Source organism: Balaenoptera physalus (assembly GCF_965194825.1).
Source record: "Balaenoptera physalus genome assembly, chromosome: 3".
NCBI lineage: Eukaryota > Metazoa > Chordata > Mammalia > Artiodactyla > Balaenopteridae > Balaenoptera > Balaenoptera physalus.
The window spans coordinates 150,590,848-150,616,709 of record NC_138890.1 but is presented as its reverse complement, the minus strand read 5'-3'; the positions used below and the strand labels follow the sequence as shown (position 1 = coordinate 150,616,709).

Here is a 25,862-nt window from a genome sequence, read left to right as displayed (position 1 = left end):
AAAGGGGAGCACAGGTTTATGTTGACATGTGCACAGACCATGTGTGGAAGGATATACAAATGGATAACACTACCTCTGGAAAGGGGAACCATGTAATGGGAAAACAAGGGGAGGCAGAAGGTATTTTATGCCATAAACCCCTTTACAATTTTTGACTTTTGTAACATGTTATGAACAATCCGTTCAAACAACCAACTAAGAGAAAGTCATCTTAGAATGCACATTCTCAGGCTTATTCTGGCCCTCCTTAGTCAGAATTTCTGGAATTAGGGTTTAGGAATCTTAATTTTTAGAATGTTCCCCACATGACTCTCATGAACAAATTTGAGATCACTGCTATGAATATTATCTATGACACTATAAAATTTGCCCTTTATTGGGAAAAAATTTTTAAGTTAGCTCTGCCAAATTCAGTACAAAAGCCCTACAGGGCCTCACTCAGTTTCACTCCACCCTTTTCATTGATACTCCTCAATCTTGAGGACAGATATTGGACAAGAAAGGGAACAATCATTTTGGATAGACATGAAGTTTTCATTTTTAACACTAGCTTATTTAAAGAAATAGAAGAAACAATAGTGGTGAAGACAAAAATCTAATTTGTAATGCATCATGTAATTGGGGGATGGTTGAGAGGAATCAATTTGTTTTATCTGGGTTATCATTACTGAAACATAAGCATGCACTATAATAACAAGAAGAGCTAGTTTGAGGTGCAGAGAAAACTGATAAGTAAATTAGTTGCCGAAACAACTGGTTCAAGAATGCGTTAGCATGATAACCAATGCTTCTTTTGACTAGAAAGTTTATAACTTTCTTTAAAAACTGTCAAAGCAGAAGAAGAGATACTAACAAATACTCAAGTCAACTTTATTTCATATAAGATGGTTAATGTGGATCTAGCTACAACTGTGAAAACCATTAAGCCATGCCAAAAATAAATAATACTGAAATAATTATCTTTGTAAAAAAATTTAAGTGGCACCACTTGTATATCTGGATGAAGACACCTGAAACTAAATGCAAAAATTTGGAACTTAGGCTGAGAACATTTTTAGAACATAATTAATTGCAAGATGAAGGGAGCAGGCTGGGAAAGTGCTGAGCATAAACTTTGATACCTGACTTTCAATTTCAACTCTGTCACTAAATTGATGTATTAACTTTAATTAGCCACTCTGAGCTTTAGTTTTCTCACCTAAAAAATAAGAAATACAGCACCTTCACTTATTCTTAATTTGTTATGATAGTTTTAAACAGGAAAACGTGTGTAAGACCTAGCATGGTGTCTGTCATTAGTGAGTGATAAATGTCAGTTCTTTTCTTAAGTAAGAGAACTGTGAGAAACAAAATTCCAAATTTTTTACTGGGTGACTAAAATGAGACCTGGAAAGATTAAAAAAAAAAAAAAAGAAAAGATGCTTGCTCGAGTTACAAAGATAGTATGTGACACATCTGGGAGAAGAACCAGAGTCTCCTGTTCTGTTTCCCCAGCGGCTGTCTCCTACAGTCTCCTGGTCCTCTAAGAGCCTGGGGGAAGATTCTGACCCAAGAAAGAAACTGAACCAATATGGTATTGAATTACCATTGACTTTTCTGGAAATTATGTGCCCAGGAAGCATCATTTGTCAGAAATAACAAGATGTAAGTAGCCAATAAATTTGAATATGGTTTTACTGAAGCATACGTCATTTCAAAGCAGAAGTATTTATGTCAATTCTAACATATAATACATTTAAGTCATTATATGAATTTAAGTTTTTATTTGTGTATTTCACTGTAGTGCTGTGACAACAAAATGACATTTGTGTACCAGAGCATACATATATCAACAGTAAGATGTAACTTTTCATTACACCACTGCTAGAATATTTAGCTTTTTGTAGGACACATAAGCAGGTAAGATGGCCACACCAAATAATTTTCTGTTTTTTTTTCCTTAGATAACCTTAATTTTTTTTAATCAGCAATACTCTATCAACCTCACTGTTAATAGAACTGTAAATTATCTGGGTGATGGGGTGTGGGGACAGGGGGGAGGGATCATTCAACTATTATTATACTGTAATAGTCGCTAGAGTAATCTCACACACACCAATAAGGAACTGTCTTCATAATTAAGGGCTAGTTACTGTTGTTAGTTGCACAATGATACAGTTCCTTTTGAAAATATTGGTTAGCCCACTTATATATGAAAAATGCCCTTTCCACTTATGCAGAAGAAAAAAATATTCAGAAAGTTATTTTTGGCCTTGCTATGTCAAAAAGTCAACTGTACAAAGATCTACGTGTCAAACCTAAAATTATAATTTTAAAAGTATTAAAAACAAAAATGTCATGCATTTTTATTATCAGTTATGCAGAGGCTTTAAAACTGTCGCAAGACCATATAGTATATATTAGCTTTTATACTGCTAATGCACAACTAACAGCAAACTTGATTAGATTAACAGAAATCTGTCTTAATTATACCTTTATATATCACACTAGAGAGACAAATGCCACAAGATCTGCAGAAACATTCAGTTCTGAGCACTTAAATGGCAGGATAACTTTTTTGTGTTGTAATCCATCACATAAAGAATAGCAAAAGGAAGAAATTCTGCAGTCTCACGTTACAAAAAAACGTACTGCTGTAAAATATTAAGAGGGGGTAAAGGATATCTGTAACACAAAGTAACAACTAGTATCAAACAGCAAACAAAACCTCTAAATAAAAATATCAAAATACACATAGCAACTGAGCACAAATACTGCATTAAATATAGTAAAGATTTAATAGGACTAGTTAATAAAAGACACAAATATAGGGGGAGCTAGGGCAACCAGTAAATAAAACCAAAAATAATGGGAAAAAAAATCAGAACAATTGTTTTTCCCCTAGTTGGAGCACAATTTTTGGGGGGTGTCTTTCCATTCATATAATACCTAACACTGTACATTAAAAGATTTTAATATCATAGAAAAACTTGGTTCTTCCATGAAATTCTTTAAATTCTTGATCATTTTTTCAAAGTAGACATCATTATGAATGAAAAACAGCCAACAAATGGGCACCTGTTGTCTTTTAACACTGCAGATTTTACAGAAACTTTTTAAAAGTTATCATAATCCTTTTTGTCTTTTTTCCCCTCAGCTTCAAATCCATCAACTCCATCACTATCCCTTCTTCGTTTCCTGTTGTTGTGGATGTTAAAACGTTGGCTCATTTGGGGTAGTGGATCCATGCCCAGAACTTTGTGTATCTGGCGGAATGCAAGGAGTCTCAATGCAAACTACAACAAAAGAAAGAGTCAGAATTTAGTTAATTTAAAAAACCAGTATTAATTCTTATTAGGTTTATAGCCCCAAATGACAATATAAAAAAGCATGTTTAATGAAAGACACATCTTGAACGATATTAAGTTTCACAAATGAAATACTCCATATGTTCTGATGTTTTTATTTTCAGGCTTTAATGTGTGCATGCTGTTTTGTTTTTTAAAGCATACGTTAAAAAAATAATTCTTAAAAAAAATTAGTATAATGTTCATTAAAAAAATCCTAAAACAATATACAGCAAAAGAAGAAGTGTCTCACTTATTGAATGAACATCTCTTTGGTTCATATTCACTCATCTTCCCACTTTTCCTGTGGATGCCCATGTACACAGGCTCAGGCATGGGGTACACGTGTGCGCACACACACTCACCTCTCCCCAGGTTTACAAAATGAGGATTATACTTCTACAACTTGTTACTTCATGAACTAAAAAAAAGATTTTTCACTATGTGGCTATGTATACATAGGAGTATGTTAGGCATCAATGTCACAAGACCTTATATGTCACAAGCTATTTGAGACATAATTCCCCAGTTTTCTGGGGGATATATACCCTTTAAACTAATATAAGGAAATTTTACAGTCATTTGATTAAATGGCAATTTTCACTATGTAGTTAAACCTTCAATATAACTGTTTAGACTATTTCTTGAGATATAATTCACATATAAAATTTGCCCTCTTAAAGTGTACAATTCAGTGTTTTTTTTTTAAGTATACTTACAAAGTTTTTCAACCATAACCACTCTCTAATTCCAGAACATTTTCATCACCACCTCTCACCCGTAAAAAACCCCATGGCCCAATAGCAGTCATTCCTCAATTCCTCTACCCTGAGGCCCTCACAACCACTAATCTACTTTTCTATCTTGATAGATTTGTCTACTATGGACATTTCATATAAATGAAATCATACAACATGACTTTTTGTGTCTGGCTTCTTTTACTTCCATTAAGGTTTTCAGATTCATCTACACTGTATTATGTATCAGCACTTCATTCCTTTTAATAGCTGAGTAATTTTCCACTGTATGAATATACTATATTTGTTTATCCACCTATCTATCAATTGATATACACTTGGGATGTTTCCACTTTTTGGCAATTATGCACAATGCTTCTATGAATATTTGTGCATAAATTTCTTTTTTTTAGACTTTTTTATTTTTTATTATTTTTTGTGTATAACTTTTTAATGAACATACATTTGCAGTTCTTTGAATATACTTAGGAGTCAAACTGCTGGGTCATATGGTAACTCTATGTTTAACTTATTGAGGAAGTGCCAAACTGTTTTCCACAGTGGCTGCTATTTAGACTATTTTTAATCCCTGTTTATTTTCTTCAGCTGAGATACAGTTATTGACTACAATCATCCAAGTGAGAATTTACAGTTCTAAAACTTTTTTCCAGATTAGATGATTCTAGTTCCTTAGAACTCTCCTCATACATTGATTGGCTTTTCAAACCTTGAAAAGTCCCCAAATCATCTTGGTCAGAACTTGATACAGCATTCTGTGTAAGCCTGCAGTTCTGGATCTTTGGCAGTACTGGGTACTTCTCTATCTCATCTAAGTTATAAGGCTGTTAATTTTCTGAAGTGAAACTAGAAATATTTATCATAACAGAATACTAATTCTTTATTTAGAGATACTTATAAAAGGTCCTTCCCAAAGATAAACAGAATAATGTTTTCTTCTGTATTAAAAGAAAATATCCAAAGATATCTGGTGTATAATAATGAATAGTAGTAATACACTTCTACCACAGACATACTGCTACTGATCATCAGCTTTTTCTAATACTAGGAGTTTCTAAATAGAAGAGTACTCCAGTAAGGAAAACTAAAATAGCATCTGAGGATGGAGTGCACACTCTGTAAGCTCTTGTTCTGCATGTGATTGATATACATTCCTAAATTCTAACAAGGAGAGATTTCTACTGTGTCATTGTAAATTATTTAGCAGCAAACGAAATTTGAGGATACTGAAATTATTCCCATAAAAAGTCATCTTGGAATTTTTAAACAATATCAAGGAAGACAAGGTTTACTTAATTCCTTTTTTGAGGGGGCTGATTAACCTTATTCTCCTCTTAGTACACTTCCGGACTCAAAAAAAGAAAGCTATAGCAGTTTTAGACTGATTGAAATATTAACTTATTTAATCTTCCCAACAATCCTATTTGAGATAGATACTGCTCTTAGGCCTTACAGATGAGCTGGCAGAGCTGGTATTCAAACTAAGGGAGTCTTGACTTCAGGGCCCACACTTTTAATTACTACATTAGCTGGCTTTTTCAGTGGCAGGAAAGGCTAAAACATAACAAAAATTTCCATAAACCATACAACATATCACTTCTGTACATCCAGAGGACATAAATAGCTTCTCTACTGATCTTGATATACAACGTAATACCCAGATTTAGTGACACTGAAAATACTGCTGTATTTTTATATTTATATAATACACTTAATGAGACACGCACATAGTTAAAATAATAAAATTGAAGAGTATATTAATGAAATCTAGTTTAAATTATATCCTCTCTAAGGGTCTACTTACAGTGATTTTTTCTAAAGGACAATTATGAAAAACCAAAACTTTAAGGGCAGTGATAGAACAAAGCTTTGGGATTAGGAAGACACTGGTACCTGTGCACTGGATGTGATGTCTTCACGCTGCTGGTCAGTCATTGTTGCCAAGGTATCAAAGGGATCCTTCTCACAAGGATCCAGAAGTCCAGGACTACCTACAGCAATCACCGTAGGGAGAAAAAAGCATTACCATCATCCATTTGTAAAATAAAGAAGAGTTCTCATTCAACCATCAAACACAAAAACAAACATTAAAAATGAAGTAAAACTTACCTTTAAGAATAATCCCAGAAGAAATGCACTCAAAAACTCTTCTCAGCGCATCTCCAGGACTCTGAGGACTAGAAGCACTACTGATTGCTTTCTCTACCAGTAACTCCATAGCCTAAAAACAGAAACGTAACAATGTGCTTAACAGCTTACAGCCCAAAGGAATTATTCATTTTCAAACACCAGAATGACAAACTACCTGCAAAACTGTCATTAAAAATTTTGAAGACTGAAAAAGTTACATAGACCAAGTCACAAAATTAGAAAAAAATTACATATAACATAAAAATAATCAAAATTAAATAATAAATAATGAAAACAAAATTAATAAGACTAATCGACATCTTAAAAATATTTTATAATTTATGCTTAATGAAAAATAGATTAATATGGTTTTTTGTTATTTTTAGTTATTGTTATCCTTTCCTATTAAAATATGACAGTCCTTAAAATTCTTTAGATATTTAGGACTCACATACATATGTTCTTTAATACCTACATACTGATGATACTAAGTAGTTAGAGCACGACAGTATTCTACTAAGTAAAGGAGACTTGTTTTCTTTACGAACAATTATCTAATTTTCATTTAACATACAACTGTACTTCTATTATCCTTAAGGAAAACACAACTTATGCTTTCACTGTAAATTACACTTGAGAGACTCAAAATATAAACCAATGAATAAAAGAAAAAGTACAGATTTAGATCCAGAAAGTGTTTTGAAGGGTCTCTTATTAGAAAAATTTGTTTCCATTTAGAGTTTAAAAATTGAGATATAACGTACAACTCGGTGGTTTTTAGTACATTTACAAAGTTGTTCAACCATAACCACTCTCTAATTCCAGAACATTTTCATCACCCCCCAAAAAAACTCCATACCTATTAGCAGTCATTCTCCATCCTCCCTTTCTTCCATCCCCAGGCAACAACTAAACCACTTTCTATTTCTATAGATTTGCCTCTTCTAGATACTTCATACAAATGGAACCATATAATATGTGACTTTTTGTATCTGGTTTCTTTCACTTAGCATAATGTTTAAGGTTTGTCCAAATTGTAGCTTTTACTTAAATTATAAATAAAACCACCAATAACACTTCAAAGAAACTAAATAGATTGCAACTAGAATGAAATCCTTAAAATGATACTGAAACTGAAAATACCTTAGGGAGAATCCATTTTTAGCTGTATACTTAAAAAACTCATACATTTAATCAGAGGTAAAAACTACATCCGCCTATTCACCCCGAGGCCATTACTCAGATCTTTTAAGTAAGAATAATTCTTAAAAGGCTGGACATTTGGAGGCTTCAGTCCCAAACAAATTAGGAATAAATTGTATGAGAGATGTGAATTTAAAGAGATAGTGCACATTAAGAGCTATAAAAAATGATAGCTGGAAGCATGAAGTTAAAAACATCTGAGAATAATGAATGTTAATAGTGATAAATGTAAATTACAACAAAAAAATTAAGATGGTTCAGTTTATTCAACTGAAGAATGCAGTAAGATGTTCAAGACAATTTTTAAGGATTTTCATTTTAAAATTTTACTATTTTAAGAAATCAGCTTCACTTATCTAGACGACTCTATGAATGTAGAATAAACACCTTTCCTTTCCAGACAAGTCAAGTATTATTTCAAGATGTCCAAAAGACTGAAATCTTTGAAGATTAAAGGATTGTCAAGTGTCATTTATTTTGGATTTTTAAAAATTTAATTTATTTTTTTGGCTTCGTCAGGTCTTAGTTGCGGCATGCGGGGTCTTCATTGAGGCATATGGGATCTTTCATCTGGGTGCGGGCTCTTCGTTGTGGCGTGCGGGTTTTCCTCTAGTTGTGGAGCACAGGCTCCAGGGCAGGCGGCTCCAGAGTGCGTGGGCTCTGTAGTTTGCAGCACACGGGCTCTCTCGTTGAGGTGCACGAGCTCAGTAGTTGTGGTGCTGGGCTTAGGTGCCCCGTGACATGTGGGATCTTACTTGCCCAACCAAGGGTCAAACCTGCGTCCCCTGCATTGGAAGGTGGATTATTTACCACTGGACCACCAGGGAAGTCCCCCAGATGTCATTTATTTTGAACCCCTCTGCCTAGTCTAAGTGGCCAGTATGTAGAAAATACTCAATAGGACTTCCCTGGTGGCGCAGTGGTTAAGAATCCGCCTGCCAATGCAGCGGACATGGGTTCGAGCCCTGGTCTGGGAAGATCCCACATGCCACGGAGCAACTAAGCCTGTGCGCCACAACTACTGAGTCTGTGCTCTAGAGCCCGCAAGCCACAACTACTGAGCCCACGTGCCACAGCTACCAAAGCCCGCATGCCTAGAGTCTGTGCTCCGCAACAAGCGAAGCCACCACAATGAGAAGCCTGCGCACCACAACGAAGAGTAGCCCCCACTAGCTGCAACTAGAGAAAGCCCGCACACGGCAATGAAGTAAGTAAGTAAGTAAATAAATAAATGAAAACACTCAATAAATGTTTATGAAACACAATACTTTTGGAAAGAAATATGAAAATAATCCTGCTAATAAAAGAAATCAAGGTTTATAATTAACAAGTTAATAAAATACAAAATTGATGTCCTAAAATATGCAACTTTCCCAAAATACCTCAAATTTATAATACTTCTAGAGAATGTTAAGAGAAAAATAAGTATTAAATAATCAGCTATAATATAGCTATGTCAAGATATAAAATGTTACAAGTAATTCAAAGCTTTTTCAAAATCTGCTTACTGACTGACCTTAGAAGTGGGAATTTGTAATTTATACTTATATATTAAGGTAGAAACTAACTAAAAACCAAGAAAGAAATGAATTATTTATGGAATACAGAAAGTCCATATATCTAATCACACAATAAAACTAAGTCAACTATCTGCCTTCTGAGATCATTTGCTCTGAAGGAAGCAATTAAAAAATGTTAATTTTCTATGGAACATGGTTGTTCTCCAAGCAGAGGTCTACAGTTAAGAAAGCAACAAAAGTAGAACACAAGAGGTTTATATACTCTGAAATGTACACATTCAAAAGTAAAAGGACAGAAAACTAGGGCACCTAACAGGTACCGGTGAGGGACCACAGACACCTAAGGGGACGGGAGGAACCCCCAGTGACTGGTTGTTTCAATTATATTTCTATTTTTCCTAATATGTTTTTTTATCTTTCTGATTTTATTTTGTTTTTTATTCTTTGTTATTGTCTTGCTCCTTTTTTTTTTTTTTTTGGCACACTACATGGCTTGTGGGATCTTGGTTCCCAGGCCGGAGGTCAGGCCCGGGCTCCTGCGGTGGGACCTCTGAGTTCAAACCGCTGGACTAACAGAGAACCTCAGACCCCAGGGAATATTAATCCGAGTGAGGCCTCCCGGAGGTCCTCTTCTCAGCAGGAAGATCCTGCTCTATCCAACGGCCTGCAAACTCCAATGCTGGATGCCTCACGCCAAACTACCAGTAAGACAGGAATACAGCCCAACCCATCAAAAACAAAAACAAAAACAAAAAATGAAATGACAAAAAGATATGTTACAGACGAAGGAGCAAGGTAAGAACCTACAAGACCAAATAAATAAAGACGAAATAGGCAACCTATCTGAAAAAGAATTCAGAGTAATGATAGTAAAGATGATCCAAAATCTCGGAAACAGAATGGAGAAAATACAAGAAACATTTAACAAGGATCTAGAAGAGCTAAAGAGCAAACAAACAGTGATGAAAAACACAATAAATGAAATTAAAAATACTCTAAAAGGAATTAATAGCAGAATAACTGAGGCAGAAGAACGGATAAGTGAGCTGGAAGATAAAATGGTGGAAATAACTGTGAGGGAGCAGAATAAAGAGAAAAGAATGAAAGGAATAGAGGACAGTCTCAGAGACCTCTGGGACAACATTAAACACACCAACATTTGAATTATAGGGGTCCCAAAGAAGAAGAGAAAAAGAAAAGGTTTGAGAAAATATTTGAAGAGATTATAGTCGAAAACTTCCCTAATATGGGAAAGGAAATAGTCACAATTCCAGGAAGCACAGAGAGTCCCATACAGGATAAGCCCAAAGAGAAACATGACTAGACACATTAATCAAACTATCAAAAATTAAATACAAAGAAAAAATATTAAAAGCAGCAAGGGAAAAGCAACAAATAACATACTAGGGAATCTCTATAAGGTCAACAGCTGATCTTTTAGCAGAAACTCTGCAAGCCAGAAGGGAGTGGCAGGACATATTTAAAGGATGAAAGGGAAGAACCTACAACCAAGATTACTCTACCCAGCAAGGATCTCATTCAGATTTGATGGAGAAATCAAATGCTTTACACGCAAGCAAAAGCTACAAGAATTCAGCACCACCAAACCAGCTTTACAACAAATGCTAAAGGAACTTCTCTAAGCAGGGAACACAAGAGAAGAAAAAGACCCACAAAAACAAACCCAAATCAATTAAGAAAATGGTAATAGGAACATACATATTGATAGTCACCTTGAATGTAAATGGATTAAATGCTCCAACCAAAAGACACAGAGTGGCTGAATGGATACAAAAACAAGACCCATACATATGCTGTCTACAAAAGACCCATGTCAGACCTGGGGACACATACAGACTGAAAGTGAGAGGATGGAAAAAGATATTCCATGCAAGTGGAAATCACAAGAAAGCTGGAGTAGCAATACTCATATCAGAGAAAATAGACTTTAAAATAAAGACTGTTACAAGAGATAAGGAAGGACACTACATAATGATCAAGGGATCAAACCAAGAAGAAAACGTAGCAATTATAAATATTTATGCACCCAACATAGGAGCACCTCAATACGTAAGGCAAATGTTAACAGCCATAAAAGGAGAAATCGACAGTTAACACAGTAATAGTGGGGGACTTTAACACCCCACTTATACCAATAGACAGATCATCCAGACAGAAAATAAATAAGGAAACAGAAGCTTTAAATGACACAATAGACCAGATAGACTTAATTGATATTTTTAGGACATTCCACCCGAAAGTGGAGGAATACACTTTCTTCTCAAGTGCACACGGAACATTCTCCAGAATAGATCACATTTTGGGTCAAAAATCAAACCTTGGAAAATTTAAGAAAACTGAAATAGTATCAAGCATCTTTTCCAACTACAGCGCTATGAGAGTAGAAATCAATTACAAGAAAAAAACAGTAAAAAACACAAATACATGGAGGCTAAACAGTGCGCTGCTAAATGACAAAGAGATCATTGAAGAAATCAAAGAGGAAATCAAAAAATACCTAGAGGGGCTTCCCTGGTGGCGCAGTGGTTGAGAATCTGCCTGCTAATGCAGGGGACACAGGTTCGAGCCCTGGTCTGGGAGGATCCCACATGCCGCGAAGCAACTAGGCCCGTGAGCCACAACTACTGAGCCTGCGCTCCGCAACACGAGAGGCCACGATAGTGAGAGGCCCGCGCATCGCGATGAAGAGTGGCCCTCGCTTGCTGCAACTAGAGAAAGCCCTCGCACAGAAACGAAGACCCAACACAGCCAAAAATAAATAAATAAATAAATAAATAAATTAAAAAAAAAAAAAAACCTAGAGACAAATGACAATGAAAACACGATGATCCAAAACCTATGGGATGCAGCAAAAGCAGTTCTGAGGGAAGTATACAGCAATTCAAGCTCACCTCAAGAAACAAGAAAAATCTCAAACAATCTAACCTTAAACCTAAAGCAAGTAGAAAAAGAAGAACAAAGAAAACCCAGAATTAGTAGAAGGAAAGAAATCAAAAAGATCAGAGCAGAACTAAATGAAACAGAAACAAAGAAAACAATATCAAAGATCAATAAAACTAAAAGCTGGTTCTTTGAGAAGATAAACAAAATTGATAAACCTTTAGCCAGACTCATCAAGAAAAAAAGGGAGAGGACTCAAATCAATAAAATTAGAAATGAAAAAGGAGAGATCACAACTGACATCTACCACAGAAATACAAAAGATCGTTAAGACACTACTACAAGCAATTATATGCCAATAAAATGGACAACCTGAAAGAAATGGACAAAGCCTTGGAAAAGTACAACCTTCCAAGACTGAATCAGGAAGAATTAGAAAACATAAACAGGCCAATCACAGGTAATGAAATTGAAACTGTAATTAAAAATCTTCCAACAAACAAAAGTCCAGGACCAGATGGCTTCACAGGTGAATTCTATCAAACATTTAGAGAAGAGTTAACACCTATCCTTCTCAAGCTCTTCCAAAAAATTAGAGGGAGGAACACTCCCCAAACTCATTCTACGAGGCCACCACCACCCTGATATCAAAAGAAGACAAAGAGATCACAAAAAAAGAAAATTATAGACCAAAATCACTGATGAACATAGACGTGAAAATCCTCACAAAATACTAGCAAACAGAATCCAGCAACACATTAAAAGGATCATACACCATGATCAAGTGGGATTTATCCCAGGGATGCAAGGAATCTTCAATATAGGCAAAACAATCAATGTGATACACCATATTAACAAATTAAGGAATAAAAACCATATGATCATCTCAACAGATGCAGAAAAAGCTTTTGACAAAATTCAACACCCATTTATGATAAAAACCCTCCAGAAAGTGGGCAAAGAGGGAACCTACCTCAACATAATAAAGGCCATATACTACAAACCCACAGCAAACATCGTTCTCAAGGGTGAAAAGCTTAAAGCATTTCCTCTAAGATCAGGAACAAGACAAGGATGTCCACTCTTGCCACTCTTATTCAATATAGTATTGGAAGTCCTAGCCACAGCAATCAGAGAAGAAAAGAAATAATAGGAATACAAACTGGAAAAGAAGAAGTAAAACTGTCACAGTTTGCCGATGACAATGATACTATACATAGAAAATCCTAAAGATGCCACTAGAAAACTACTAGAACTAATCAATGAATTTGGTAAGGTTGCAGGATACAAAAGTAATGCACAGAAATCTCTTGCTTTCTTATATGCTAACAACGAAAGATCAGAAAGAGAAATTAAGGAAACAATCCCATTTACCATCGCAACAAAAAGAATAAAATACCTAGGAATAAACCTACCTAAGGAGGCAAAAGACCTGTACTCAGAAAACTATAAAACACTGATGAAAGAAATCAAAGATAACATAAACTGATGGAGAGCTATTCCATGCTCCTGGACAGGAAGAACCAATACTGTGGAAATGATTATACTACCCAAAACAACCTACAAGTTCAATGCAATCCCTATCAAACTACCAATGGTATTTTTCACAGAACTAGAATAAGAAATTTTACAATTTGCATGGAAACACAAGAGACCCCGAATAGCCAAAGCAATCTTGAGAAAGAAAAATGGAGCTGGAGGAATCAGGCTCCCCAACTTCAGACTATACTACAAAGCTACAGTAATCAAGACAGTATGGTACTGGCACAAAAACAGAAATCTGAATCAATGGAACAAGATAGAAAGCCCAGAGATAAACCCACACACATATGGTCACCTTATCTATGACAAAGAAGACAAGAATATACAATGGAGAAAAGACAGCCTCTTCAATAAGCGGTGCTAGGAATAGACAGCTCCATATAATAGAATGAAATTAGAACACACCCTAACACCATACACAAAAATAAACTCAATAGACCTAAATGTAAGGCCAGACACTATAAAACTCTTAGAGGAAAACATAGGCAGAACACTCTATGACATAAATCACAGCAAGATCCTTTCTGACCCACCTCCTAGAGTAAGGGAAATAAAAACAAAAATAAACAAATGGGACCTAATGAAACGTAAAAGCTTTTGCACAGCAAAGGAAACCATAAACAAGATGAAAAGACAATCCTCAGAATGGGAGAAAATATTTGCAAACGAAGCAACTGACAAAGGATTAATCTCCAAAATATACAAGCAGCTCACGTAGCTCAATATCACAAAAACAAACAACCTAATCTAAAAATGGGCAGAAGACCTAAACAGACATTTCTACAAAGAAGACATACAGATGGTCAACAAATGCATGAAAAGATGCTCAACATCACTAATCATTAGAGAAATGCAAATCAAAACTACAATGAGGTATCACCTCATACCAGTCAGAATGGCCATCATCAAAAAATCTAGAAACAATAAATGCTGCAGAGGGTGTGGAGAAAAGGGAACCCTTTTACACTGCTGGTGGGAATGTAAATTGATACAGCCACTATGGAGAACAGTATGGAGGTTCCTTAAAAAACTAAAAATAGAACTACCATACGACCCAGCAATCCCACTACTGGGCATATACCCTGAGACAACCATAATTCAAAAAGAGTCGTGTAGGGCTTCCCTGGTGGTGCAGTGGTTGAGAGTCTGCCTGCCAATGCAGGGGACACGGGTTCGAGCCCTGGTCTGGGAAGATCCCACATGCCACGGAGCAACTGGGCCCGTAAGCCACAACTACTGAGCCTGCGTGTCTGGAGCCTGTGCTCCGCAACAAGAGAGGCCACGACAGTGAGAGGCCTGCGCACCGCAATGAAGAGTGGCCCCCGCTTGCCGCAACTAGAGAAAGCCCTCGCACAGAAACGAAGACCTAACACAGCCAAAAAAAAAAAAAAGAGTCATGTAGCACAATGTTCAGTGCAGCTCTATTTACAATAGCCAGGACATGGAACCAACCTAAATGTCCATCAACAGATGACTGGATAAAGAATGTGGCACATATATACAGTGGAATATTACTCAGCCATAAAAAGAAATGAAACTGAGTTATTTGTAGTGAGGTAGATGGACCTAGAGTCTGTCATACAGAGTGAAGTAAGTCAGAAAGAGAAAAACAAATACCGTATGCTAACACATATATATGGAATCTAAAAAAAAATGGTTATGAAGAACCTAGGGGCAGGACAGGAATAAAGAGCAGATGTAGAGAATGGACTTGAGGACACGGGGAGGGGGAAGGGTAAGATGGGACGAACTGAGAGAGTGGGATGGACTTATATATACTACCAAATGTAAAATAGCTAGCTAGTGGGAAGCAGCCGCATAGCATAGGGAGATCAGCTCGGTACTTTGTGACCACCTAGAGGGGTGGGATAGGGAGGGTGGGAGGGAGACGCAAGAGGGAGGAGATATGGGGATATACATAGACGTAAAACTGATTCACTTTGTTATAAAGCAGAAATTAACACACCATTGTAAAGCAATTATACTCCAATAAAGATGTCAAAAAAACAACAACCTACATGCACCACAATGTTCATTGCAGCTCTATTTACAATAGCCAGGACATGGAAACAACCTAAATGTCCATCAACAGATGACTGGATAAAGAATGTAGCACATATATACAATGGAATATTTCTCATCCATAAAAAGAAAAGAAATTGAGTTACTTGTAGTGAGGTGGATGGACCTAGAATCTGTCATAGAGTGAAGTAAGCCAGAAAGAGAAAAACAAACACTGTATGCTAATGCATATAGATGGAATTTAAAAAAGCAGTACTGATGAACCTAGCGGCAGGGCAGGAATAAAGACGCAGACGTAGAGAACAGACTTGAGGGCGCAGGGTGGGGAAGGGGAAGCTGGGATGAAGTGGGAGAGTAGCCCTGACGTATATACACTATCAAATGTAAAATGGATGACTAGTGGGAAGCTGCTGCATAGCACAGGGAGATCAGCTCGGTGCTTTGTGATGACCTAGAGGGATGGGATAGGGAGGGTGGGAGGGAGGCTGAAGAGGGAGGGGATATGGGGATATATTTATACATATAGCTGATTCACATTATTGTACAGCAGAAACTAACACAACATTGTAAAGCATTTATACTCCAAAAAAGATGTGGGAAAAAAAGAAACAAGTAAAAAGACAACATCAAAGACGAACAGAATCAAATTAGGAAAATGATTATTTAGGTTGCAATGTGAAACGCCTTGGTGGCTGAAGTTATTTAAAGAAAAAAGCTCTCTTAAATATTACCTATTAGATGATGTGAAACCTAGGATTGTAATATTTGCTTTAAAAAACATTCATGTGGTATATATTTTTCTTTCCCACCTTTAATAGTAGTAAGAAGAACAATGCTTAGTAAGGGGCAGGCACCATGCTAAGCACTTTTAAATAAATCATTTAATTTCTCATAACTAGATGCCACTATACCACAATTTTAAAGATTAAAAAACAGAAAACCTTAAAGAGGTTAAAAGGTCATACAACTAGAAGCTTAAGGGGCTAGGATTTAAACCCAGGTCTGACCGACTCAAACCTGTTTTGTTTTGTTTTTTAAAGACAACTATATTTCAATAAATATCCTTTACAACTGATCCAGACAGATAACATTAACTAGTTTCCTTGGATAGTAGTTTCTAGTTCTGATAGAGGTAAAGGGCTATGAAAAAAAATACTTTGGGAGATTATGGTAACACAGGTACTTTCATTTGGTGGTAGTGTATACCTGTAAAACCTTCTTTAAAAAAAAAAATCACACAGTTGGCAAGTTCAAAGGCACATACTAATGAACCCAGTAATGTCAGTACTAAAGATTTACAATAGGGCTCTTACACTTAATGAAAACACAAAAAATATTCAGTGAAGCTGCTTATCTGCAATACACTGGAAACAATCTAAATATCAAACCCTAGGAAGTTTGGTCAAGTAATTGTAATAGTAGTAAAGTTAGCCTCTTTATCATTATATAACTAACACTTACTGACTGAGTGCTTATTATATGCTAAGCACTGTTCTAAGCCTTTACATGCATTAACCAATTTTAATCATCATAATCACCTCTTGGTGGTAGATACAACTATTATTCCAATTTTACAGATAAAAATGTTTATGCTATTAAAATAGGATTTTATGAATACCATTACAAGCACTTGTCTGTATAAAAGCCATTTCTGTATTCCAGTGAACACAGGTGAAGATTGATACATGCATGACAAACTTCCCACTCCTAAGTCCACGTGTAGGATGTTATATTTTTGCACATGCACAGCACTTTATTTCATACTCATACACATGTTGTATGGACAGCACTTTATTTCATACTCAACAATTCTTAATAAAAACTGTCAAGCCTTTTTTTTTTAAATTTATTTATTTTTGGCCACATTGGGTGTTCGTTGCTGCACGTGGCCTTTCTCTAGTTGCGGCAAGTGGGGGCTACTCTTCATTGCGGTGCGCGGGCTTCTCACTGAGGTGGCTCCTCTTGTTGCTGAGCACAGGCTCTAGGCACACGGGCTTCAGTAGTTGTGGCACAAGGGTTTAGTTGCTCTGCGGCATGTGGGATCTTCCCGGACCAGGGATCGAACCCATGTACCCTGCAATGGCAGGCGGATTCTTAACCAGTGAGCCACCAGGGAAGTCCTTTTTTTTAAAAAAAATTTATTTATTTGGCTATGCTGGGTCTTAGTTGAGGCATGCAGGATCTTTTAAGTTGCAGCATGTGGGCTCCTAGTTGCAGCATGCGGGATCTAGTTCCCTGAGCAGGGATCAAACCTGGGCCCCCTGCACTGGGAGCACAGAGTCTTAGCCACTGGACCACCAGGGAAGTCCCAGAACTGTCAAGTCTTCTTAAAAAAGGTTTTCTAACAGCTTTTGGTGGTTTGGGGATGTGTATGTACTCAAGTAGATGGTTTCTGTTATGGGGTAGCTAAGTGCTGAGTTATTATTTTTAAGCTAAAGTGAGTGAGATGATACAGTCCAAGTACAACTTGCTGATTCTCCTGCAAGCTAAAAGAATGTTGGTTATTTGCCCTGTGATGTCAGTGTTCTATCACTTAAAACATCTTTTATACAGACAAGTGTTTGTAATGGTATTTACCAAGTTGAAGACTCTTTGTGGAAGACAGGGAAGGAAGGGTAGAAAAATTCCAATTATCCACATCTAATTATATCTAATAATAAATAGACATTTGACTAACATGTAGATAAAAGAAAAAAGAAATAATGTAAGATCTTCCAAAGGAGTAAGATGCAGGGGAAAATTAATATCAAAGTTGGCTGTGAATTCTCAACATAAGTGTCCCAAAGCGGCTTCACATACCCAAAACCCTCTGTTGGTTCAGGGAAATAGAAATTGTTCTTGAAAGGAGATGGTGAATAGGTTTTGGAAACAAACAGAGCAGATTCTGCATAGGCAAAGCCTCTAGGAGGCCATCCTGGGTTTGAAACCTGAAGTGTAAAGGTGTGCCAATGGAATCCACCTCACAGACTATCACAGCACATTCAATCAGGACACAGGAGAGACAAAGCCCATGTCTGGGAATTCCCTGGTGGTCTAGTGGTTAGGACTCAGTGCGTTCACTGCTGGGGCCTGGGTTCAATCCCTGGTCGGGGAACTAAGATCTCGCAAGCCACGTAGCACAGCCAAAAAAAAAGCCCAAGGTTTACATGCAGCCAAACCCTACTCCTTTCCATAAGCAATCCTCAAAGCAGAGCTCATGGGGGAAGAAAAAGGACAAGTATTTTAAAAGGCGTGGATACATTCAAATACAGTTCTTGTTTGGTTGTCTCAGCATAAAAGGATGATTTTGTAACGGAACTGACAATGCTAAGCACTAACGAGATGAAAAAACTGAAACAAATCAGACACAACATCTGTGCATCTGGGAGGAACATAGCATGAAAAATAGAGATGAAAAATCTATTCTTGGGACTTCCCTGGTGGTGCGGTGGTTAAGAATCCGCCTGCCAATGCAGGGGACATGGGTGCAAGTCCTGGTCCAGAAAGATCCCACGTGCCGAGGAGCAACTAAGCCCGTGCGCCACAACTACTGAGCCTGCACTCTAGAGCCCGTAAGCCACAACTACTGAAGCCCTCATGCCTAGAGCCCATGCTCCACAAGAGAAGCCCGTGCACCGTAACTAGAGAAAGAATATCCCCTGCTTGCCGCAACTAGAGAAAGCCTGCATGCAGCAACAAAGACCTAACCCAGCCAATAAAAAAAAAAAAAAAAAAAAAATCTACTCTCTACGGACTCTGAGCAATAATAGTATATCACTGCTTGTAACAAGTAGTATCACTTGTTACAACAAATGTATCACTCTGGTGCAAATATTGAGGGGGAGGCTATGTATGTGTAGTGGAGGAGGGTATGTGAGAACTCCGTACTTTCTGCTCAGTTTTGCTGTGAACCAAAAAGTGCTTTAAAAAATATCTATTAAAAAATAATCTATTCTGGAAGAATCTTAATTTAAGGAAATGAAGATATAACCTGCTCACATTCTGAGTAATAGAGAACTTGATAAATACAAAAAGCCAATAAAATTAAGAGCTCAAAGTTGAGATGAAAAGGAAAACTGCACAGCTAATTAAGCAAACTGAAATGCAAAATAACATTATTATAGAACTAATAATGAATTATAAATAGCAAAGAAGATTAGGACATAGTTGGAAACTAAATTACTACCAAAGAGACAATAATAGGGGACAAAAGAGGAAAGAGAACAAAGATTAAAACAATCACAAAGATAATAGATATGTAGGACAAAGGCAATGCAATATAAGGATAATTGGTATCCCTGAAAATAGAGAAACATATTAATAATTTGTCAAATCTGCAGGGCAAAAAGGACAAAGTTTTCAATGAAATGCTGATACTGAACAACAGATTCCAAGACATAATTTGGTTAAGTTACTAAAGTTGAAGGATAAAGAATTCTTTCAGCAGCCTGTAGAAAAAGTAAAGGCAAAAAAATTAGGCTGGACTTAGATGTAGTAATACTCAGTGCTGGAAGACAATGGAGCAACACCAATAAATGGAGGAGGAAAAATTGTGACCTAACAATATATTTCTCAATAAAGTAGTGGTAACTGGCAAAGATTCTCAAACATGAAAGAAATTTTAAAAACTTAAAACAGTTTTTGATAAGAACTATATGATGATAAAATGCAGTCAGTCAAGAAATGAAAAGAGGAAGCCCCAGTAAAAGATCTAATGGTTGGCATCAAACCATTCAGATACAGAACATTAAACAAAGGGAATATGACTACAGAAGGTAAATGTAGTTATTTTTAAACCTTCAAGGTTTAAAAAAGCATTAAGTGTAAACTTTCCTTGGTCTAAGTGGAATCAGCATATATTAAGACATAAATCAAGAAACAGGTTTTAATACGTTACTTAAAGGAATGAATGAAACAAATGAAAAAAAGAAAATATAACAAAAAACCCAAAAGAGGATGTGAGGAGTACAAAGAAGTGATACTATTCTCAGCTTTTACAGATGAGAGGTTAACAAACATTGCTTAAAATTGTTAAACAAACAGATTAAAATACCACAAAAAACTATAAATAGGGCAACAACTAATTGTATAAATAGAGGGAAACCCATTCACACATAAAAAAGACCAAGAAAAGGATAAGAATTATGGGAAAGGGCAGAAGAAAACAAAGGAAACAAACAGAATTATACCAGACAAATGCTAATATAAAAAGCTAGAGTTTAGGAGGCTGGGGGTACAGACAAAATAAGTGAAGGGGATTTAGAGGTACAAACTTCCAGCTTTAAGATAAGTAAGTCAGAGGGATGTAAGTGCATATAGGGAATATGGTCAATAATATTGTAATAACTTTGGTAACAAATCATAACTGGTCATTATTTCAGTAATCATTTCATAATGTATAAAAATATCAAATCACTATGTTGTATACTTGAAACTAATATAATATTGTAAGTTAGTTATAATTCTTTTTTTTAAAGCTAGAGTTTTGATATTAATAAATGGACAAGGCTTATTAACTAATAGCAGAAAGTGTTAATTAAATGCCCTTTATAATGGCAAAAGGTTCAAACTCACAATTACGACATAGTTGTATTAAGTGTCTATGTCCAAAATATTACTGCAACAAAACAATAAAGAACAAACTGTAGAAAACACAACAAAATAGCAGATTTTAATTTATCTTTGTCAGTCCATGGACAGATAAAGTAGACAAAAAATATGAAGGAAAGGAGATAGAAGATATGAACAGAATTGATGAAGTTGAACTAAGGGGTATATATTAAATGCTATAACTTGCTGAGAACACATTTTTTAAGTGCCCACACTTAACAAAAACTGTACATATGAGACCACAAAGAAAACTTGAAATTCCCAAAATTGCAAATAGTAGAATATATTTATTGCATTATTTTTATATGCTATAAAAACTAGAAGTTATTTACAAAACAAAAGCAACTCTTCTTCAGTCATGTAGAATTTAAAATTCCCTCAAAACTACTCTTGGCTTAAAGACAATATTAAAATGAATTTCGGATTGCATAGAAAAAAAAAGAAAAAATATTATATATATATATATATATACACACACACACACACACACACACGTGTATATATATATGTATATATGGCCAAAACCTATGTCCAGCCTTAAATTACAGCTTTAAAACCTCTATAATTAAAGAGTGAGTGAATGAAACAAGTATCCAACTCATGAAGTTTGTAAAAGAACAAAAATAAACCCAAGGAAAATAGAAAATTAGAGATGAAATAAGAAATTAATGAATTACTAAGAAGGAAAATGGCAGATCTGGCAGCTAAATCCAAGGAGCTGGCTCTTTGAGGGGAGGAAAAAAATACTAAATTGGATAAACTACTGCCTAAAGGATATAATACTAGGAGAGATTTTTAAATGTCAAAATACTGACATTTTGGTGTGCTTTAACCTACCAAAATACTTTGCGTATTTTACGGTATATGTACATGATTTCAAAGATCGGCCAGCGGCTTTGTTTGCCCTCCCATCATTACCCTGCCATGGCCTATCTTCCCCCAGTTCCTTTCACCTGTGCATCCTCTCTTCTACTCAGTTCTTAGATCTCTGCATCCTCAAAGGAGAGAGGGTCCCTTGAAGTTTATGGCTCTCTCTGATAAAGAGGAAAAGTAAGGTGTAGGCAAAGGGCCATCTGTAGTGTTGGACCTCCAAACTCCAAGAGTAGCCCAGGAGTGGCCTGAGAGTTCAGTCTCAAAAGTACTGAAGCTTAGACTTACTACAACAGAAATAGCCTCAAGGGCACCTGGGTTGAAGGGACTGAAGTTGAAGGAATCAGGAAGTAAAATGATAATGCATAATGCTTATATCTTTAAACATTTAAAAAATTTAAAGTTATATAATGCTCATAAATTTTTATATTTAAAATCAATTAAGAATTCAGTGAATTCTCATCACAAATAAATACTGAACACCCATTTGTTATTTTGCTCCTATACAGCAACTGCTATTACTGGCTAGTCCAATCAATCAAAGAATTAAAAGTAATAAAAAAGATGCTACAGGTATTTTTAAAACTCTAAGAGCAAAACTCTAAAAATCTGAGTATCTGGCTGAATTGGTCAATTTTTCTAGGAAAAGTTAAGTTGCCAAAAATAACCCCAAGAGAAAGAAAAACTAAACAAACCAATTAATCACAATAAAAGAAACAAGAAAGCACCACCCTTTTTATAAGTGACTGATGGTGTCACATGAATTTTATAAATTATCAAAAAACATAGTTTTTTTTAATAGTTTATATATATATATATATATATATATTTATTTATTTATTGGCTGTGTTGGGTCTTAGTTGAGGCACGTGGGCTTTCTAGTTGAGGCGTGCAAGCTCAGTAGTTGTGGCTCATGGGCTTAGTTGTCCTGCGGCATGTGGGATCTTAGTTCCCGGACCAGGGATTGAACCGGCATCCCCTGCATTGTAAGGCGGATTCTTTACCACTGGATCACCAGGGAAGTCCCAAAAAACATGTAGTTTTGATGCTACTAAAAACTGTTTCAGAGTTTAGAGGAAGAACGAAAGCTTCTAAATTATTCTTATAGAGTTAGTGTATTATTGATCCTAAATCTATCAAAGAAGACAAAAATAAAACCACAAAAATTTCCTTTATGTCACTGCAAAATTCCTAAATAGACTATCAGCAAACAGAACTTAACAGTTCATTAAGATTATTCTCAAATATAAGAGAATCATCTCTGGAATGCAAAGGTAGCTCAATATCAGGACATATATTTCTAAATATACAATATTAACAGGATGAAGGAGAAAAACTATACATTCATGTCAAGAAACCTTGAAAAATTGTCTGATAAAGTTCAATTTACATTCCTCATTCAAAGTTACTTAGTAAACTAAGAGAGGGTTGACATTTCTAACATTACAAAGAAATATCTCAAATAAAAGGCTATACCACCATGCTTAACAGACTTTACATACTAGAAACATTTTCAAAGCAATAAGAACATAACATGCATGTAAAGTATTATTTCTTTTATTCCATAATTATTCTAGGAGTATCAACCAACTAAATTAGAAAAGAGGTTGGTGGATATGATTCTAAGCCAAGAGAATCACATGAAAAAAATTACTACAAATAAAGGAATGCAGTCAGGTGGTGGGTTACAAAATTAATATATTTAACATATATAAACAATAACCAGAAAATGGTATTTTTAAAGACTCTAAAACATAAATACCTAGGTACAAACAACTATGCTCAGAACCCATTCAAATCTAAATAAGTGTGTAACATTCATTCCAATAAGTAGGACATCCCATAAAGAAGAGTCAGTATTATAAAAGTGATGACATTCCACCAATTATCTACAGTGCTACTTAAAAATCATCAAGAGAACTTCAGAGAAACTGAACAAAATGGTAGTCAAGTTCGTTCAGAAAAAGAAGCATAGAAAAGCACCCCCCCCAAAAAAAATCTTCTGTGTAAGATGGTGTTTATAATGAATAGCAGAGAATGAAGAGGGAAGACTTCTGATGAAGAGGAAGAGGACAATCAGAATTTTAAAACACTATGAAGCTTTAAAAATTAAGAGTTTGGTACTAGAAAAGACTGAGCAATGAAAGAGGGCTGCAGAAGTAGGCCTGCAAAAAAGGAACTTTGGTTTGTGACAGGGTTTCTCTTCCTCAGCGCTACTGATAACCAGTTTTGACAACCAAAGTTATCCCCAAACATTGCCAAATGTCCCCTAGAGGGCAAAACTGATGGTGGCTGAGAACCACTGGTTTATGATAATGGTGATATTTCAAAATGGGGGTTGAATAAATAAATTTTATTAAATAAAATGTTAAGTGGTACTGGAATAATTGGTAATTGGTCTGGAAAAACATATAGCTGGATCCACCTTTAATCCATGTATGATTTTTAAATCAATTTTTAATTATACAAGTAATAAAATATATATTTCATCCTAGTAAAATCCAAACATTACACACCTCTACCTAATCCCACTACTCACTACTGAGAGACAACCACTGTTGTAATATGAAATACATCCTTCCAGGAGGTTTGCTATGCATTATGACTAAAGAACTAAATAAACAGGCAAGCAAGCAAGCATCTGTAGAAAATATAATTTGATGGGAGGAAAAAAAAAGCTCTAGAAGAAAGCATGTGTGAATAATTTATAACCTAAAATATGAAAGAATTTTGTAAGTAGAAATAAAACCATTAAGTCATAAAACATTAATGGATTAGAATTTGCAAAGATTTTAAAGCTTTTATAAAACAGCAAAAATTAAGTTGAAAAGCAGATGAAAAACTGGAAAAAATTATTTTTTAATACAGATAAGAGTTAATTTCTTATAGAAAGAGTTATAAATTGCGAAAATGATGAATAATAAAGGAACTGGCAGTTAAGAGAAAAATAATTACAAATGCCAATAATCACGTAAAGAAATCTAAATAAAAAATGAGACACCATTTTTTTTACCTATCGTGTTAAAGGAGTGTGATGATATCCCAAAGTTAGCGAGGGTGTGAAGGAAATGATCAGTTCAACAATTTTTGGAAGTTTTAAATGATCCACCTTTCTGGTAACAATCAACACATGTCCTTTGACCTTGGAATTCTATAGCAATTGACCCTAGCCATTTATCACACGTATATAATACTCATAAAAGCCTGACAACAATACAATGAAAATTTAATAGCAAAAGAATGCAAACAATGCAACTGTCCATCAAATGGATACCAGCTGAATAAAATACTGCATGTCCATACAAAGGCAACACCATGTAGTCAATACAGCTCTCAAAGAGCTGAAAGATGCAAACAATGTAAACAGCATGACCCACTCCTGTGTTAAAAAAAAGAATTAAGATAACCCTGGCTATTCAACTCTCCCTAACCCAACTCTGGAATCAGTAGTTTCAGTTATATTTCTGAATGAATCCCTCTCTATCTGAATTCTTGTAGGAACCCAAACAGTTCAATATCAAAGGGATATGTGTACATAAATAAAAATAGGAACATACATGGGACCTCCTTGTGGCGCAGTGGTTAAGACTCTGTGCTCCTAACGCAGGGGGCCTGGGTTCGATCCCTGGTCAGGGAACTAGATCCCACATGCATGCTGCAACTAAGAGTTCACATGCCACAACTAAGGAGTCCACGTGACGCAACTAAGGAGCTGGCGTGCTGCAACTAAGGAGCCGGCAAGCCCCAACTAAGGAGCCCGCTTGCCACAACTAAGACCCAGCACAACCAAATAAATAAATATTTTTTTTTAAAAAAGGAACATACACGATATATATGCATGCATTTTTTTTCCCCTAGGAAAAAAATCACAACAAACTGTGTCAAGATAGCTTGCCTTTAAATGATGAGAAGGCTCTCATTTCTGCTTCATGCCTTTCTGCATTATTTGAATTTCCTAATTTTATGCATTTTTGAATAATGTATATTTCTAAATCTTAAAAATT

At 35.7% G+C, this 25,862-nt stretch overlaps 2 protein-coding genes and 1 long non-coding RNA gene across 4 annotated transcripts in view; 1 reads left to right on the top strand and 2 right to left on the bottom strand.

Moving 5' to 3' along the window:
• The window catches only part of SUB1 (SUB1 regulator of transcription), a 354,409-nt gene that overhangs the window by 147,754 nt on the left and 180,793 nt on the right, over window positions 1–25,862 (top strand). The gene's annotated exons all lie outside the window — the stretch shown is intronic.
• ZFR (zinc finger RNA binding protein) overlaps window positions 1,657–25,862 on the bottom strand; it is a 78,032-nt gene continuing 53,826 nt past the window's right edge. For both annotated transcript variants that reach the window (XM_082453700.1, XM_082453699.1), the window contains 3 exons: window positions 6,191–6,302; window positions 5,975–6,072; window positions 1,657–3,275 (listed from right to left, as the gene is read on the bottom strand). In XM_082453700.1, the coding sequence (XP_082309826.1) occupies window positions 3,096–3,275; window positions 5,975–6,072; window positions 6,191–6,302 (390 nt within the window). In that variant the 3' untranslated portion in view covers window positions 1,657–3,095. The remainder of the gene's footprint in view (window positions 3,276–5,974; window positions 6,073–6,190; window positions 6,303–25,862) is intronic.
• Window positions 9,360–22,735, bottom strand: LOC309656899. Its single transcript, XR_014261594.1, has 2 exons — window positions 11,753–22,735; window positions 9,360–11,452 (listed from the first exon to the last, which is right to left on the bottom strand). It is a non-coding gene; the product is annotated as an uncharacterized lncRNA (long non-coding RNA).